Source organism: Myotis lucifugus, unplaced genomic scaffold (assembly GCF_000147115.1).
Source record: "Myotis lucifugus unplaced genomic scaffold, Myoluc2.0 scaffold_352, whole genome shotgun sequence".
NCBI lineage: Eukaryota > Metazoa > Chordata > Mammalia > Chiroptera > Vespertilionidae > Myotis > Myotis lucifugus.
Window position 1 is genome coordinate 288,803 of NW_005871400.1, and position 19,227 is coordinate 308,029.

At 40.9% G+C, this 19,227-nt stretch overlaps 1 protein-coding gene across 1 annotated transcript in view; it reads left to right on the forward strand.

Annotated features, from left to right (window-relative positions):
• The window catches only part of LOC102423522 (ATP-binding cassette sub-family A member 3-like), a 254,535-nt gene that overhangs the window by 139,658 nt on the left and 95,650 nt on the right, over positions 1–19,227 (forward strand). Inside the window, exons 18-20 of the mRNA XM_023764831.1 lie at positions 16,517–16,628; positions 17,504–17,672; positions 18,632–18,932. Of these exons, the coding sequence (XP_023620599.1) occupies positions 16,517–16,628; positions 17,504–17,672; positions 18,632–18,932 (582 nt within the window). The remainder of the gene's footprint in view (positions 1–16,516; positions 16,629–17,503; positions 17,673–18,631; positions 18,933–19,227) is intronic.

Genomic DNA, 19,227 nt, shown 5'->3' on the forward strand with positions numbered 1-19,227 from the left:
GGGGGGGGGGGGGGGGCGGGGGGCGGCGAGGGTGGGGCCCCCCCGCTTGCGGATTGCGGGGGGCGCCATAAAAGAAAAAAATAACAAAAAAAAAAAAAAGAAAAAAAAAAAAAACACACAGAAGAGAGAGGGAGGAGAAAGGAAAAAGGAGACAAGGGGGAATAAGGGGGGGGGGGGGGGGGTTTTTTTTTTTTTTTATAGGGGGGAGGGGTGGGGGGTGCGGTTGGTGTGGGTTTGTTGAGTTATGGGGTGGGTGGGAGGGAATAAAAAAAGAAGGGGGGAGGAAAAATAGGCGGGAGGGGCGGGTGAATGCCAATAAACAAAAAAAAAAAGAAAAAAAAAAAACAATGCTTGGCGTCAAACTGGTTCCCCCCCCACCCTCCCCTGTAGGGGATACAATTAGGATCAAGGGTGGGCGGTGGCAGATAGACCACAAGTCCATCCCCCCAGAAGCGTGAACAGAAAGTTCTCGATAATGAGAGAAAAAGTGCTTATACTGGTGGCCCTTGAAGTCAAGGTGACAAGAAACTAGAGGAAAGAGGCAGTTTTACTGCATTAGTTAGCCAAGTTATTACTCTTCAAGGTGAGTCACAAAAAATAAAAACAGCCTTAACCGGTTTGGCTCAGTGGATAGAGCATCGGCCTGCGGACTGAAGGGTCCCAGGTTCGATTCCAGTCAAGGGCATGTACCTTGGTTGCGGGCACATCCCTGGCAGGGAGTGTGCAGGAGGCAGCTGATCGATGTTTCTCTCTCATCGATGTTTCTAACTCTCTATCCCTCTCCCTTCCTCTCTGTAACAAATCAATAAAATATATTTTAAAAAATAAATAAATAAATAAAAACATGCCCAGCTGGTGTTGCTCAGTGGTTGAGTGTCAACCCAAGAATCAGGAAGTCAGGGTTTGATTCCTGGTCAAGGCATATGCACAGGTTGTAGGCTCAGTTCCCCTTAGGGGGCATGCAAGAGGCAGCAGATCAATGATTCTCTCTCATTATTGATGTTTCTATCACTTCTTCTCCCTTCCTCTCTCTGAAATCAATAAAAAAATATTTTTAAAAAGAATAAAAACTTTACTGAGGTAACCATCCTAAACATTTGAAATGAAAACTAAGAGTACTCATCAGTGACTGTCAGAGGACTTATCTTTATTTCTTGTCACATACAAATAAGTACTTGCTTTGGTTTTTCCTAGAGTCAAGCCAGTTGTCATAATCAAGAAGAATATGAAAGACTTTCTGTCTCCTTTTCTAAGAAAAAGAGGAATGTATCAAAAAGATTAAAAAAGGAAAAGAAACCATTTTAACTATTTTTTCTTTCAATTCTTAATGTAATATAATTTTTTAAAGATCACATTACATTCAGTGAACTCCATTTAAAAGTATGTGCAAGATGCTATAGAAATTGCTTTTTTTAAACAAAATTACTTTTATTGTTAAATAAGCAGGTCAGAGAAAGATAAGTACCACATGATCTCAATCATATGTGAACAAAATAAGTCGAATGAACAAAATAAACTGATGAATAAAATAGAACCAGAGACATACAAGCATGGAACAGACTGAAAAATTTCAGAGGAAAGTTGGGGGTGTGGGGCTGGAAGAGAGAAATTAATTGGGGAACTTATATGCATATATGCATAATCATGGACAGAGACAATGGCGTGGTGAAGGCCTGGGAGAGGTGGGTGCAGGATGGTGGCGGGTCAATGGGAAAAAAACACACTAAACAAAGGCAACATCTGTAAGACTTTCAATAATAAAAATAAATTTAAAAAATAATAAAGAAAATAAATTTTTGAAAAAGTATTACAGTTTGCACTATTGTTGTGTCCATGGGTTATGCACATATATACAAGTTCTTTGGTTCTTCCTTTTGAGATTTGTTAGGCTATTGCTCATGCTTCCATGTCTCTGGATCTATTTTGTTCATCAGTTTATTTTGTTCATTAGATTCCACATATAAGTGAGATCATGTCTTTCCCTGATTAGTTCTTTTTGCTTAGCATAATGATCTCCAGGTCCCTCCATGCTGTTGCAAATGGTAAGAGTTCCTCCTTTTTTATAGCTTCATAGTATTCCATTATGTAAATGTACATCTTTATTATCCACTTATCTACATAGTTAAGAGCTAGAAATAGCCCAAGTGCCCATCATTAGATGAATGGATTTTAACTTTTTATTTAGCAATCTGAAAGTTATTGAAAAGCAGTAGCATGGAACAATGGGATCAAGTAGTGGAAGAGAACCCAGACCCTCATCATAAGCAGGAATGAAAGAATAAAGCATCATAGAGAATTGGGAATAAAAATCTAGATATGTATCCCTAGAGAACCAGGAACCAGGTGGGAGCTTTGGGCCATCATGATGGTTGTGATTCATGTGAAGCTGCAGAATTTCTCTGGTGATTAAGGCAAAGCACTTCTTAAACTTATCACACTCCCCACCTAGCCTCACTCATGTGGACACATGGAATTCTTAAAGATAAAAAAGGAAATTAAACTATTTGGAAGCAGATGATGTTAATCATATCCCCTACCAACCATTTGGACCTAGAGGACAAGAGAGAGAGGGTAGAGGAGAGAGAGAGAGAGAGAGAGAGAGAGAGAAGATCTTAGAGGTGAACAACTAATTGTAGATTGCTATACCATACATCCAGATTTGGAATGATAGATTCACTAGAAATAAAATAAAAATCATGAAATTAGGGAAGAATGTCTTTTCTCTAACATGGAGAGTTTTAAACGAAAAAAAAAAAAAAGGCAGGGAGAATTATAAGAAAAGAAATACCTATGGACACAGTTATTTCAGAGATTCTTAATGATTTTCATTCCAGCTACCGTTTTGATAGCTAATAGTAATTGAGCTCTTACTTTTTACCAGGCATTGATCTAATATACATTTATTTACCTGAATAAATATCAATCTATTTTCATAAGGATGAAAGAAAAATGAGCTATAGGAAGGATACTGAATTTGAAAATAAAAGAATCACAAGAAATGCCTACTTTGAAAATTAATGTACTGAAAAAATGTAAAACTTAGAGACTCTGTTTTCATTATGTGAATCCAATTGAAGAGGACACTATGAATCTTTCAGAGGGCTCTGTGAAGAGGGAAAATGACATAAAGTGAAATAAGATTCCTGTTTGGCTAATAAAAATCTGACAAAGAGAAGCAATGAAAGAGGAGACTGTGTCAAGAATTCTTCCCAGAACTATAAGCAACATTTCAAAGAATAAAAAGAGACGAATACATTGCCACCACACAGCCATGAGAATGGTTAAAACTGAAAGGACATGTAAACATGGCAATTGACTCTCACTGCTGAGGGAAGTGTAAAATGGTAAAATGGCTTTGGAAAATGTTTGACCATTTCTACTAAGCTAAATTTGTGCGCATACTATGACCCAGCAATTATTCCTAGTGCGTACCTCAAAGAATGTTGATCAAAGATATCCTATCTAATAATAAACAAAGATGCAAATTGACCATACCTTCGCTATGCCCACCATTGGCTAATCAGAGCGATATGCAAATTAACCACCAACAAAGATGGCAGTTAATTTGCATATGTAGGCGCGAAGCAGCTGAGCGAAGGCTTGAAGGCGGCTCCGGCCGGAGCGAAGGCCTGGGTCCCAGGTGCCAGAGGGAAACCGGTGCCGGCAGCCAGGGGAAGGGAAGGCCTATTGCATGAATCTTTTCATGCAACAGGCCTCTAGTGTCTATATAAAATAGTGTTTAAAAATGCTTTTTCCTAATAGTTCCAAACCCCAAACAGCTGAAAATGGTTGAATATTACTCAACAATAAGAAAGAATGAACTAGTGGTATACACAACATGAATAAATCCCACAGACATTATATTGGGCAAAACAGTATAGACTGTAGGATTCCATTTACATAAAGTTCAAGAAGAAATAAAACTAACATTTTTGGTTATGGGATTCTAAAATTAAAATGATAAGATGTGTAGGGTGTGTGTGTATGCACATATGCAGGGGAGTGGGTTATTGAGTAGAAAGGGGAATGCTAAAATTGAACTCTGGGATGCACAAAATGTTCTCTATCTTATATGGATGGTTGTCGGTTGTCTAGTTATGAACATATGTAAATATTCATTTATAATTAAGTACTTTATATATGTTATACCTTAGTAATCTAAAGTTAATATATGTAATAGATAGAAGGAATTACATCAAATGCTAATAATAGTATACTCTATGTGGTCACACATTGTTTCTTTTCCTTTTTATATTTCTTGTATTTCCCTCAAAGTATATTATACATATATAATCTAAATAATATTTATATATTAAGTATATTATATATTTTATATATATTCATATGTATAAGATATTGTATATACTGTATCATGAAACATAACTAGGAAAGCAGCTTTACTCAAGTTTATCAAATATGTTTTCTTTTAAAAATTTTTTTAAATCTTTATTGTTGAAAATTTTACATATGTACACTCCCCCTCCCCCCCATTGACCTCTTCTAGCCTGTCCCCCACCCTCCGCCCCAGGTCTTTACTACTCTAGTGTCTGTGTCTGTGGGTTATGCATATATGCATACAAGTTCTTTGGTTGGTCTCTTCCCACCCACCCAGGAGGTTCAACAGTGTGTTACATGCTTCCATGTCTCTGAACCTATTTTGTTTATCAGTTTATTTTGTCATTAGATTCCACATATGAGTGATATCATGTGATACTTTTCTTTCTCTGACTGGCTTATTTCACTAAGCATAATACTCTCCAAGTCAATCTATGTCAGCGGTTCTCAACCTGTGGGTCACGACCCCTTTGGGGGTCGAACGTCCCTTTCACAGGGGTTGCCTAAGACCATCGGAAAACACATATATAATTACACATTGCTTTTGTGATTAATTACTATGCTTTAATTATGTTCAATTTGTAACAATGAAATTGGGGGTCACCACAACATGAGGAACTGTATTAAAGGGTCGCGACATTATGAAGGTTGAGAACCACTGATCTATGCTATTGTAAATGGTAAGAGTTATTTTTTTTTTTACAGCTGCCTAGTGTTCCATTGTGTAGATGTACCATGGTTTTTTAATCCATTCATCTGCTAATGGGCAGTTGGGCTGTTTCCAAATCTCAGATATTATAAATTATACTGCTATGAACATAGGGCTGCATATAGACTTTCTGATTTCTTATGCTATATTAGAGGCCCGGTGCACAAAATTTGTGCACAAGGGGGGGGGGGGAGTGTGCGTGTGTATGTGTATCCCTCAGCCAGGCCTATACCCTCTCCAATCCAGGACTGCTGGCTCCCAACCACTCACCTGCCTGCCTGATTGCCTGTAACTGCCTCTGCCTGGCAGCCTGATCACCCCCTAACCACTCTTCTGCCAGCCTGATCGATGCCTAACTGCTCCCCTGCTGGCCCGATTGCCCCTAATGCCCTCCCCTGCCATCCTGGTCTCCCCAAACTGTCCTCACCTGCAGGTCTGGTCACCCCCAACTGCCCTCCCCTGCAGGCCTGGTTGCCCCCAACTGCCCTCCCTTGCAGGCCTGGTCACACCTAACTGCCCTCCCCTGCAGGCCTGGTTGTCCCTAACTGCCTTCCCCTGCTGGCCTGGTCACACCTAACTGCCCTCCGTACTGTCCCGGTCACCCCCAACTGCCCTCCCTTGCAGGCTTGGTCGCCCCTAACTACCCTCCCCTGCTGGCCCAGTTGCCCCCAACTTCCCTCCCCTGCTGGCCTGGTCCCCCCAACTGCCCTCCCCTGCTGGCCTGATTGCCCCCAACTGCCCTCCCCTGCTGGCCATCTTGTGGCGGCCATTTTGTTTCCACATGGGGGCGGCCATCTTGTGTGTTGGAGTGATGGTCAATTTGCATATTACCTCTTTATTATATAGGATTCTTAGCAGTGGGATCACTGGGTCAAATGGGACTTCCATATTTAATTTTTTGCAGAGACTCCATACTGTTTTTCACAGTTTTGTTCAGGTTGTCCAGTTTGTTGGAATATAGTTGTTCATAGTATTTTTTAAGCATCCTTTTTATTTCTGAGGTCAGTTGTTACTTCACCTCTTTTGTTTCTGATTTTGTTTATTTGGGTACTCTTTGTTTCCTGGTGAGTCTTGCTAGAGGTTCATCAATCTTTTCAAAGAACAAACTCTTAGTTTTATTGATCTTTTGTATTGTTTTTTAGTTTCTATGTCATTATTTCCTCTCTGATCTTTATTATTTCCTTCCTTCTTCTTACTCTGGGCTTTTCTTGTTGTTCTTTTTCTAATTATTTAAGTTGTAGGGTTAAACAGTTTATTATTAATTTTTCTTGTTTTTTGAGGTAGGCCTCTAGTGCTATGAACTTCCCTCTCAGGACTGCTTTCAATGTATTCCATAGATTTTGGGTTGTTGTGTGTTCATTTTCATTTGTTTCCAGGATGTTTTCTATTTCTTCTTTGATCTCTTTGGTAGCCCATTCATTGTTTACTAGCATGTTATTTAGCCTCCATGTGTTTGAATGTTTTTTAGTGTTTTTATTGTAGTTGATTTATAATTTCATGCCATTGTCATCTGAGAAGATGCTTAATATGATTTCAATCTTTTTGAATTATAGAGACTTAGCATATGTCCTAATATGTGTTCTATCTTTGAAAAATGTCCCATGTGCATTGAGAAGAATGTACATTCCATAGCTTTGGGGTGAAATGTTCTGTGTATGTCAATTAATTCCATCTGATCTAGTGTATCATTTAGGATCACTGTTTTCTTGTTGATTTTTTATCTAGAAGATCTATATAGTGATGTCAGTCCCCTACTATGATTGTATTCCTGTTTATCTCCCCCTTGAACTCCCCCCAAAAGTATTTTTAGACATTTGGAAGCACTTGTATTGGGTCCATATATGTTTACTAGTGTTATAGCTTCTTACTTTATCAATCCTTTTACTATTATGAAGTGGCCTTCATTATCTCTTGTTATGGCCTTCACTTTGAAGTGTATTTTGTCAGATATGAGTATTGCTACCCTAGATTTTTATTCATTTCCATCCCTTTACTTTCATTCTGTGTGAGTCCTTTGTTCTGAAATGGTTTTTTGTAGATATCATATGGGTCATCCATTCAGCTACACTATGTCTTTTGATTGGAGCATTTAAGCCATTTACATTTAAGGTTATTATTGGTTAGTGTTCCAGTGCACGGATTTGTGAACATTGAAAGGAAATTAATTAGAAGAAATATTTTAATATCGCTATTTTCCCTTTCTCTATAGTAGAAATGTCAACCAAATTCATGATTGACAATGACACGACAAAACACACACGTGTGATTGGCTCCAGTGAGAGCTTTATATGTATCGCGCATGTGTGAGTCAACTTAGCCTTTTATAGATATAGAATAAACTTGCTTAATTAGACCTGCTTTCTGATTTAGCTAAACTTTCTCCAGCCCAGTGAAGCACCCCAACTTCTCTTTCAGGTAATTGTTAGCAACACTGCAGTAAATAGCAACACGAAACAGATTATTATTGTAGATCACGCAGGGAGAACAAAGTGTAAAATATTTAACTGTCACAGTGTTTGACTATATTCTGCGCAGTGAGAAAACCTGAAGTCATTTTCAAGTTCCACCATTTCCTGCTTCTTTTCAGTTGGGTCAAGTTTCTAAACCTTCTAAATCTCCATTTTCTGGCTAATGAAAAGAAAATAGGATTCTACTGAGTCTCCTATCTGGAGTAGGATTTCTGTGAGGATCAAATGAGATGAGGCACGGGAAAATGCTTCACAGACATTTGGTTAAACTGTAAAATGTTTGCACCTGGCTATAAAGCAAGTAGGGTTCCTGGGCTGAAGAAACTCCAAGGAGGCTAGTTGCTAGGAAGAGGAAGCCGGCCATTGCTATGTGACATCATTACCCACTGCCCACAGCGACCATTTCTGGGCTGGGCTGGGCTGTGGGCCGCATTTTGCGCCATGGGGTCTTGGCAACATCAGCTGCGATTTGGTGGGCTATCACTCTGAGGTGGAGGTGGGGACTGTGTCCCACTTGGGAAACTGAGTATTGGTTTGTTGGTGTCAGGTGCATGGTGCCGTTTATTTTTAAATGGCCAGTGCATGTCATAGCAGCTCCTGTATTGAGTGTCTGCCCCCTGGTGGTCAGTGTGCATCATAGCTACCAGTCGGAGAGACGGACACTTAGCCTTTTATATATATACTAGAGGCCCGGTGCACAAAAATTTGTGCACTCGGCGGGGGGGGGGGGGGAGTTCCCTCAGCCCAGCCTGTGCCCTCTCACAGTCTGGGACCCCTCGGGGAATGACCACCTTCTGGCTTAGGCCCACTCCCCGGGGGATTGGGCCTAAGCTGGCAGTCAGACATCCCTCTGGCAGCCCGGGAGCCCTCGGGGGATGTCCACTTGCCAGCGGGGAGCAGGCCTAAGCTGCAGTCAGACATCCTTAGCACTGCTGAGGAGGCAGGAGAAGCTCCCACCACCACCACTGTACTGGCAGCCGTCAGCCTGGCTTGTGGATGAGCAGAGCTCCCCTTGTGGGAGCACACTGACCACCAGGGGGCAGTTCCTGCATTGAGAGTCTGCCCCCTGGTGGTCAGTGTGTGTCATAGTGACCAGTCATTCCCAGTTGTTCTGCTGTTAGGTTCAGTTTGCATATTACCCTTTTATTATATAGGATATAGATAGGTACTTATTTATTTTTATTCTTTATGCCTGTGTTCTTCTCTTTCTATTTCTTGTTCTTAAAACAGTCCCTTTAGCATTTCTTGCAGTGCTGGTTTGGTGGTAATAAAGTCTTTTAGCCTTTTTTTCCCCTGTAAAACTCTTTATTCACCTTAGGTTTTGAATGATAGCCTTGCTGGATAGAGCAGTCTTGGATTCAGTCCCTTGGTTGTCATTACCCTGTATACTTTGCGCCATTCCTTTCTGGCCTGAAATATTTCTATTGAGAAGTCAGCTGACAACCTAATGGGAGCTCCATTGTAGGCAACTCTGTGTCTCTTCTTTGCAGTCTTTAAGATTCTTTGTCTTTAACATTTGCCATTTTAATTAATATGTGCCCAAGTGTTAGTATTTTGGGGTTCTTCATGATTGGGATTCTCTGTGTTTACTGAACTTGAGTGATTTTTCATGACCAGGTTAGGGGAAATTTCTGCAATTATTTCTTTAAACAAGTTCTCTATTCCTTTCTCATATTTTGCTCCTTCTGATACCCCTATAATGTGGATGTTGTTATGTTTCATGGTTTCCCAAAGCTCTCGTAGACTCTCCTCCTGCTTTTTAATTTTTTTCCATTTGCTGCTCTGAATGGGTGTTTTTGTCTACCTTGTCTTCTAATTCACTGATTCAGTCCTCAGCTTCTTTTAGTCTACTACTGAATCCTTCCAGGGTGTTCTTTTCTTTTTGTTTGTTTAGCCTTTTTAAAAAAATCTTCATTGTTGAGATTATTACAGCTGTGCCTCTCCCCCCCCCCATAGCTCCCCGCCACCAGGTTCCCACCCCACCACAGGCCCTCGACACCCTATTGTCCATGTCCATAAGTACTGCATACATGCATATAAGATCTTTGTCTAATCTCTCCCCACACCGCCCCCCACACCCCTTACCCTCTGAAATTGTCAGTCTGTTCCATTTCCATGCCCCTGATTCTATTACATTCATCAGTTTATTCTGCTCATCAGATTTTTTTATGCATTTGATTTTTAGATTCACTTGTTGATAGATATGTATTTGTTGTTACTTTATTATTCATAATTTTTTATCTTTACCTTTTTCTTCTTCTTCCTCTTCTTAAAGAATACCCTTCCAGCATTTCATACAATACTGGTTTGGTGATGATGAACTTTAGCTCTTTCTTGTCTGTGAAGCTCCTTATCTGACCTTCAATTCTACATGATAGCTTTGCTGGGTAGAGTAATCTTGGGTGTAGATTCTTGCTATTCATCACTTTGAATATTTCTTGCCACTCCCTTCTGGCCTGCAAAGTTCCTGTTGAGAAATCAGCTGGCAGTCGTATGGGAGCTCCCTTGAAGGTAACTAACTGTTTTTCTCTTGCTGCTTTTAAGATTCTCTCTTTGTCTTTTGCTCTTGGCATTTTAATTACGTTGTGTCTTGGTGTGATCCTCTTTGCATTTCTTTTGTTGGAGTTTCTGCGCTTCCTGGACTTGTAAGTCTATTTCTTTCACCAGGTAGGGGAAGTTTTTTGTCATTATTTCTTCAAATAGGTTTTTAATATCTTACTCACTCTCTTCTTCTGGCACTCCTATAATTTGGATGTTGGTACTCTTGAAGTTGTCCCAGAGGCTCCTTGCACTGTCTTCATATTTTTGGATTCTTTTTTCCTTTTGCTTTTCTGATTGGGTGATTTTTGCTTCTTCGTATTTCAAATCTTTGCCTTGATTCTTGGGGTCCTCTAGTCTGCTGTTGGATCTCTGTATATTATTCTTTATTTCAGTCAGTGTATGCTTAATTTCTAGTTGGTCCTTTTTCATATCCTTGAGGGTCTCACTATATTTTTTGGAGGTTTGTAGAAGATTCTTGAGTAACCTTATAACCGTGGTTTTGAACTCTATATCCAGTAGTTTACTTTCATCCATTTCTTTCATTTGTGACCTGTTTCTTTGTTTCCGAATTTTGGCTGCTTCCCTGTGTTGATAGAGTGGCTTTGTGTGCTAGGTGTCCTATAAAGTCCAGTGTCTCAGCCTCCCTAATTACCTGAGGTGGACACTCTTGGTGCACCTCTTTGTGGGCTGTGTGCACAGTCTTGTTGTAATTAACCCTTTGAGTGCCGGGGAGCACAATCGCACTCCTCCTGTCTTTTGCCAAAAGTGCCGGGAGTGCTATCGGCAACTTTTTCTACTAGTATTTTATACTATAACTAGAGGCCTGATGCACAAAAATTTGTGCACTCGGAAGGCGGGGTGGGTCCCTCAGCCTGGCCTGTGCCCTCTTGCAGTCTGGGACCCCTCAGGGAATGATCACCTGCTCCCCGGGGGATTGGGCCTAAGTTGGCAGTCAGACATCCCTCTGGCAGCCCGGGAGCCCTCAGGGGATGTCCACTTGCTAGAAGGGAGCAGGCCTAAGCTGCAGTCCGACATCCTTAACGCTACTGAGAAGGCGGGAGAGGCTCCCACCACCACTGCTGTACTGGCAGCCATCAGCCTGGCTTGTGGCTGAGCAGAGCTCCCTCTGTGGGAGCGCACTGACCACCAGGGGGCAGCTCCTGCATTGAGCGTCTGCCCCCTGGTGGTCAGTGTGTATCATAGTGACCAGTCATTCCCAGTCGTTCTGCTCTCAGGGTCAGTTTGCATATTACCCTTTTATTATATAGGATAGAGGCCTGGTGAATGGGTGGGGCCTGGCTGGTTTGCCCTGAAGGGTATCCCGGATCAGGGTGGGGGTTCTGCTGGAGTGCCTGGCCAGCCTGGGTGAGGGGCTGATGGGTGTTTGCAGGCTGGTCACACCCCCTTCAGGGTGGGGGTCCCCACTGGGGTTCCTGGTCAGCCTGGGTGAGGGGCTGATGGCTGTTTGCAGCTGGTCACACCCCCTTCAGGGTGGGGGTCCTCACTGGGGTGCCTGGCCAGCCTGGGTGAGGGGCTGATAGCTGTTTGCAGGCTGGTCAAGCCCCCCCCATGGGACCATCGCCCCATGGAGGTTTGGCCAGTCTGGGTGAGGGGCTGAGGGCTGTTTTCAGGCTGGCCAAGCCCCCCTGGCGATGGAAGCTCCCAGCCTCTCCTTTTTCCCTTTTTTTTAATTCTGGGATTTATTTACCTTCTATAATTGAAACTTTGTTGCTTTGAGTGGAGCTCAGAGCCCGACGTGGCAAGCGGGAAGCTTGGCTTCCTCCATCATTGGGGCAACCAAGCCTTCTGCTTGCTCCAGCTCCGTGGCTGCCGACCGCCATCTTGGTGGGTTAATTTGCATATAGTCGCTCTTATTGGCTTGTGGGCGTGTCATAAGGTATAGCGAAGGTACGGTCAATTTGCATTTTGTCTCTTATTAGTGTAGATCAGCAAACAATATATGTCAAAGACGAAAACAAATGTAGTAAAGGTTTCCTTAAGTTTTTGAATATGTAACTTTATTTACTTGCGATTCATAATTTTTTTCCTAAACTGCTGTAAAATCAGCAAAAATGCCTTGGCAATTTTAGCATAGTTCCTAGGATATTGGTTGGCACTCAAAGGGTTAAGCCTTGATTGCTGTTGGTATCACTGGGAGGAACTGACCTCCAGGCCAATTGGCTGTGAGGACCAGTTGTGTCTACAATTGGAGAACTTCTGTGCTAGAGACACCTTTATGGGGCAGGACTTGCTTCATTGGGGTTTTGGCACTCACTGAGTCTGCCCCCTGAGTGTGTCTCTTATGGATGTGAAGAGTTGTAATCTGTATGGTCTTACTCTGACCACTGGGTACACTGGCTCTTGGATCTCCAAGGAGGTGCAAAGTTAACCACTGCCTGAGGCCACCCAGTAGGAGCTACAGAGAGATCTGCAGATTCCTCTTCTTTGTTTGGGGTTTGGAGGTGCCCAGATGAGGTGCAGCTGTGAAGCAATGCAGGCTGGTGACAAGCCTTAGGCCTTCTTTTGGAAGCTCTGGGGTTCTGTGACGCAGTTGCAGTTTGACAGGTTTTTAGGTTTAGAAAGGCCAGGCCATTCATATGCAAAAGCCGCTGCACACAGCTTGGATGGGGTTGTAACTGGGTGGGCAGGGTATCAGGGAATCACCAGGGCAGAGAAAACAGCAATGGTTGCCCATTGGCCCTCTCCCAGATAGGTCCCTGGGTCTGTGTCCCACAGCCCCGTGCAGGAAAAATGACCACTGCAAGCACCTCTGTGAGAAAGCCGCCCTCACGTTCCTGGTCGATGCCAGACAGTCCAGTTTCTCTCTGTATGAGTCTGGGTCCCCAGATTCTCACCTGGAATTGGAGTTCAGAGCAGTCAGGAGCTTGTATCTCCCTCCTGATTGAAAAAGACAACAGCGTACCCAGCTGCCAGCCCCTTTTGCGCGCGCCTCTTTACCTCCACATTTCCACACCTCTGCACCTCCTACAGGACTCAATGCACTTTTCTCTTTCCTTCTAGTTGTAGAATTTCCACTCAGCCAGCCTTCCCATGGTTCTGGATGATATTTGTTTTGTCTTTCAGTTGTAGTTTTAACGTGATTGTGGACAGCAGCAAGTTCAGGTGTTTACCTATGCCTCCATCTTGGTTCCTCTCCTATAATTAGTTTTATAGAAATGAGATCTTATTATAATGTTCTGAGTCTTGTTTTGTTCCCCTTATCAGCATTTCCCCCATCCACTTTCTATGATAAGACTTTTAGGATTTCTTCATTTGTAAGATGACTGAAAAAAATTCCATTTTAAATTAAAAATGGAACTTCCATTTGACCCAGTAATCCCACTTCTAGGAATATACCCCAAGAAATCAGAAACACCAATCAGAAAGGATATATGCACCCCTATATTCATAGCAACACAATCTACAATAGCTAAGATTTGGAAATAGCCTAAGTGCCCATCAGCAGATGAGTGGATAAAACACACACACACACACACACACACACACACACACACACACAGTGGTACATCTACACAATGCAATAATATGCTGTTGTAAAAAAAAAAAAAAAAAGAAGGAATTCTTACCATTTCCAACAGCATGGATGGACCTGGAGAGCATTATGCTAAGTGAAATATGCCAGTCAGAGAAAGATAAATATCATATGATCTCACTGATTTGTGTAATATAATGAACAACATAAACTGATAAACAAATATAAAATTCACGCAAGATTTGAATTTTACGCCATTTGTGCCATAAAGTGTTGCCAACAACAACAAAAAAGATAGCGTGACAGCTGACAGTTCAGGGTTATTAAAAATGGAGCACTACACAAAAGAACAACGCATTTTCATTATTGAGCAATATTTTAAAAATAATGAAGGTTTGGCAGCTACAGTTTGCAATTTTTGTGCACAATAGGGTCAGAATAGTGATTTAACTTCATCAACTGTGAAGAGATTAATTAAAAATTTTAGGGAGACTGGATCAATTAGTGATCTTAAACACTCTGGCCGTCCTTCAACAAGTCGTTCAACACAAAACATTGAAGCAGTTCGTGATAGTGTTACTGAGAGTCCAGGGACATCGATTCAGCACCGTGGTCAAGATTGGACATTTCAAGAAGCTCTCTACAGCGTATTCTCACGAAAGATTTGCATCTTCATGCTTACAAAGTTCAATTGACTCAAAGTTCTACTGACCATGCACAGCGAATAGAGTTCGTTGAATGGATTATGGAACAACAACAAGTGGATGCTGATTTTTTGAACAAAATCATCTTCAGCAATGAGGCTCATTTTCATCTTGATGGCTTGGTTAATCGACAAAATTGTTGCATTTGGGATTCAGAAAATCCACGAGTGATTGTTGAGAAACAAATGCATCCACAACGTGTCACTGTTTGGTGCAAATTTTGGGCTGGAGGCATCATGGGATCATTCTTCGAAAATGCAGCTGCTCAGGCAATAACAGTTAATGGTGCTCGTTATCACGACATGATAATCCAGTTTTTTGTGCCTAAATTGCAAGATATGGATGTGGACGACATGTGATTTCAACAAGACGGTGCCACATGCCATACAGCCTGAGAAACAATTCAATTACTGCATGAGTCATTTCCTGGTCATGTAATTTCCCATTTTGGTGATCAGAATTGGCCACCCAGATCATGCGATTTAACACCGTTGGACTTTTTTCTTTGGGGTTTTTTGAAGTCTAAGGTTTATGCCAATAAACCCACAACCACCCATGCCTTGAAGGAGGAAATTGAGCGATGTATCAATGAAATTCAGCCACATTTATGCAAAACAGTCATGGAAAATTTCAACAAAAGAGTGCATATGTGCAAGCAAAGCCGTGGAGGCCATTTACCTGATATGCTATTCCATACATAACCCTATACTGTATACTTTATGAATCAATAAAAAATTTACAATTCTTAATTATAAACCTGTGTTTTCTATCAAAATTACTTCTTGCGTGAATTTTGGGACACCCTATAGATATAGAACAAGAACAACAACAAAAACAGACCATCAAACCTTAGAGGGAAGGCAGGGGTGGGGGTAAGAGATCAACCAAAGGACTTGTATCCATGCATATAAGCATGACCAATGTACACAGACAATTAGGGGGGTGGGGGCATGTTATGGGAGGTGGGAGTGGGTGTGGAGAAGTCAATGGAGGAAAAAGGAGACCTATGTAACACTTTCAACAATAAAGAATTAAAAAATAAATAAAAATCCCATTTTAGTTAAATCTTATTGTATCATACATTCATATTATAATGTATCTACTTATTTACTAAACTGTTGATGGATCATTCTCTCCACTTTGTGCTTTATTAGTACACTTTAAAGTACCACACAGTTTAATTCTAATTTTGTCATATATTGTGTAAAGCCAAAAGAAACTAATAAATATGTGAAAATATTCGTGTATTAACACTGCTTATCTATGAAGGATATTGTAATTATTTTTATATGCATTCATTTTCTGAATTTTGTACAATGCACTCATTAATTTCATAACTAATGTAAAAGCAGCAGAAAAACATATGGGTGAATCCTAGTGGAAAAGCCATGCATTAGGAAGGATGAAGCATAGAAAGAGATGGACTTAAAACACATGAATGGCTATCATGTAGATAGATTATATCTGATTATATAACTTAAAGGTGCCAGCTGAGAACCAATGTGCAAAACTATATAGAATTGAATGGAAAGCAATGTAAGCTCAAATATGAAGCTTAAATTTAATAGATATTCCAAAAAGGGAAATTTGAGTTCTTCAACACTGAGAATGAAAAGATAGGTTCAGTTGCTCATACTGGGACTATAATAGGTGATCTTGAACACCTGGAGGTTTCTGGAAAAGATGATCCTTTGAATATGAAGTACAGAAAACTGTTCTTTAAAAGCCCTGATGTCTCCATGTTTCATTTATCTTGGATTCTACAGATTTCCTTGGCTGTTGAATCACATGGTTCTCACTACATCTTCATCTACTGAACCTGATCCATTTTCTATTTTTGAGTGTCTTTTTCCCACTATTAACTTGAGTCTGATTTTCTATCTTGATTTACTAAGTAATTGACTGAGGGACCATAGCATACATGTGTATGAAAAATCAACTATGTCAACTTGATAGAGTTTTAGCATAGATAGAGTCTCTTGATATTTTATTAGAAGACCAAAATTATGTGTATCCAAGTACAAAGTAGAGTGGGAAGCAATTTGCTATAGTAATTTGCTAGTTTCTTTTTTTAATCAACTTTCCCACCTTTTTGATTTACCAGAGGCATGAAATTATAATGAGCATTGAAGCAAAGAATGATCTACATTTTCCCCAATGCTGAAAAAATGTTAATTTAGAATAAAAATACATAACTAAGAAAATCTTCTAATTTGGTGCTAGCATTTTCTCCTCCCTCCTCTTCCTCATTCTTATTCTTAATCATATTCTTACTCTAGGTTTGAAGCTCTGTTTGCTGATCTGGAAAGGAGACATACAGAGCTGGGCATTGATAGCTTTGGTGTCACTATCACTACCATGGAAGAAGTCTTCTTTAGGTGAGCAGCAGTGCATAGGGAGCACCAAAACATTGAGTGGGGAAAGGACCACCTCTTAGTCCCCTTTATAAACTCACCACACTCTCAGATGCACACATTAAAAATTTAAGAAGTGTAGGGGGAGGGGCCTGATGTAATTTCTTTTACATCACCATCATTTTATAAAGAATCTAGAGGCCCAGTGCATAAATTTGTGCACAGATGGGGTCCCTCAGCTGGACCGGCAATCAGGCCGATGATCGGGCCTATCAGGGCCATGGGAGGTTGGCCGGGAGGAGGGACCGCAGAAGGTTGGGTGGCCAGCCTGATCTGGGCTACTGGGGTGGCCATCTGGGGGGAGGGGCTGAGGGAGATTGGCTGGCCAGGGGGAGGGGCCGCAGGAAGTTGGCCTGTGGCTGGGGGGAGGGGCCATGGGAGGTTGGCCGGCCAAGGGAGGTTATTGTGGGAGTGCACTGACCACCAGGAAGCAGCTCCTGCATTGAGCGTCTGCCTCCTGGTGGTCAGTGCACATCATAGCGACCAGTCGTTTGGTCATTCGGTCACTTAGTCATTCAGTTGCTTAGGCTTTTATATATATAGATAGATAGATATTTTAACTTTCTCAAAGTAGGAGTTAGACCTTAATCTTTAACTTAAATGAGTTCCACTTAATGAAACATTGTGTTGCCCTTGTTTTTCTAGCTTCCCATGGTCTGGCAGCAGTCCTGTGACTGGTGCTGGGAACCACTTGCTCTACCATATTGCTTTCATATAGTGCCCCTACCAGTCAGCAAGCAAACCAGGGAATCTTCTAAGTTGGGTGTTGTGACTCATTCTCCAAACAAGATGTATTGGGATAAAGTAGAAATGTAATACTTTGTACTTTTTAAATGTAGGGTCGGTAATACAGAAGAGACACAAACAGACATTGTATCTACCCAACCTCAGCCTCTCTCTCAGATGAGTGAAGTGTCAGTCAAGAACCAGAATAGGAATATGTCAAGAAATGAGGGAGCAGATTTGTCTACTGTGAATGAAAGACCTGCTGTTATGTTTAATACTGGGGTAAGGACCTTTACAGAAAACTGATATATATTTGGTTGAGGCACAAGAAATACATTTTGAAATACTTGGACAAAAGGAGTGTGGAATTCGCAGGCATTGCAGACCCAACCAGATAGGTAGCACCCTGTACCATGGCCTAATTAATTTCTCAATGCAGAGGAATGTGTTCTAGATAAAGATCTTAATAGTTACTTCTAAGTTGTATTTGTTTTCTGTTTTAGAATTCTTTTGTTTTTTCAAGTCGATAATCCAGAAATTTGTTAGTTCATTGAAGCTAGAATGAGCTGGAGTGAGCATAATTCTTAATAATCAAGCATGCACAATATTTTAAATTTTTTGCAATGGTAATTGATATTACATAAGGAATTTCTATTTAATCACTATGATTCTCAGTGTGGTAAGTTTGTTTGAGTTGCCAAGCATTTCTTTTATTCTCCTAATTATCCATTCCTCCTATAAAACACTTTGGTTTTCTTGACTATAAAAAGACTGAGGAAAATCATCTTGTTGAGACTTTTAAGTATGCTATATCAAAAGCCAGAACATAAATATCTTAATTAATCCTTATAGCAGAAGTTAGAAAACTTTATGTAAGGAGATGATAAATATATAAGGCTCTGTGGGCCATATGGTCTCTGTTGCAACTACTCAGCCCTGTCATTGTGGCAAAAAGCAACCATAGACAATACAGAAATGAATGGGTGTAATTGTGTTGACCCCTGACCACCAGGAAGCAGCTCCTGCATTGAGCGTCTGCCTCCTGGTGGTCAGTGCACGTCATATAGACAAAAGGATGTACATACTCTTGTGCATTATCATACTATGTTTGAATTCTATTCCAAGTATGTAGAAACTTTATGTATCTCTACCATAAAATTCCAGTGTTGATCTTTAATTTCAATGTGATTGACCTGTTTAGGTCTATAAGTGTTGTAATGTTCTGTTTCTCCTTTCTTCAGTGTTCCCTCTACCACCAGCAGTTCTGTGCCATGTTCATAAAGAGGGCAATATTCAATTGGCGCAACTGGAAACTCATTTTGCTGCAGATACTGGCACTTCTAGGATCACTTATCCTTCTCTCAGAGACTGTTATGTTTACACATAGTAATGATGATAAGGCCAGGCTAATGAGTTTGAGTCAATATGGTCAAACCATTGTGCCTTTATCAATTTCTGGGAATTCTAATTTGACTCTGATTTTCTTAAAAAATCTTAAAAGTATGCTAGAGCCTGACAACCACACACTTAAGGAAGTGCAAGGTAAGCCTCATCAAGAAAAAGTTTGTTCTTAGATGAAGATCTGGTTTTGTAAAGAAGGGTCTTAACTGTATATGTGGCTTCCTCTCCATTCTTTTCCTGTTAGTCACCAATTTTATAGAGGCAGCTCAGAATCAAGAAATGCACTCTTTAAGGTTACTGGCCTCAAAATGTTATTAGTGGAGGCATTTTAGCTGTGGGTTGCCTACATGACAGTTGTTCCTTCCAGTAAAAAAAAGTGCCAAAGTACCATGAAATTAAGCATGAATTTTGTTTTGTTATTCAAGATCTGGTCAGA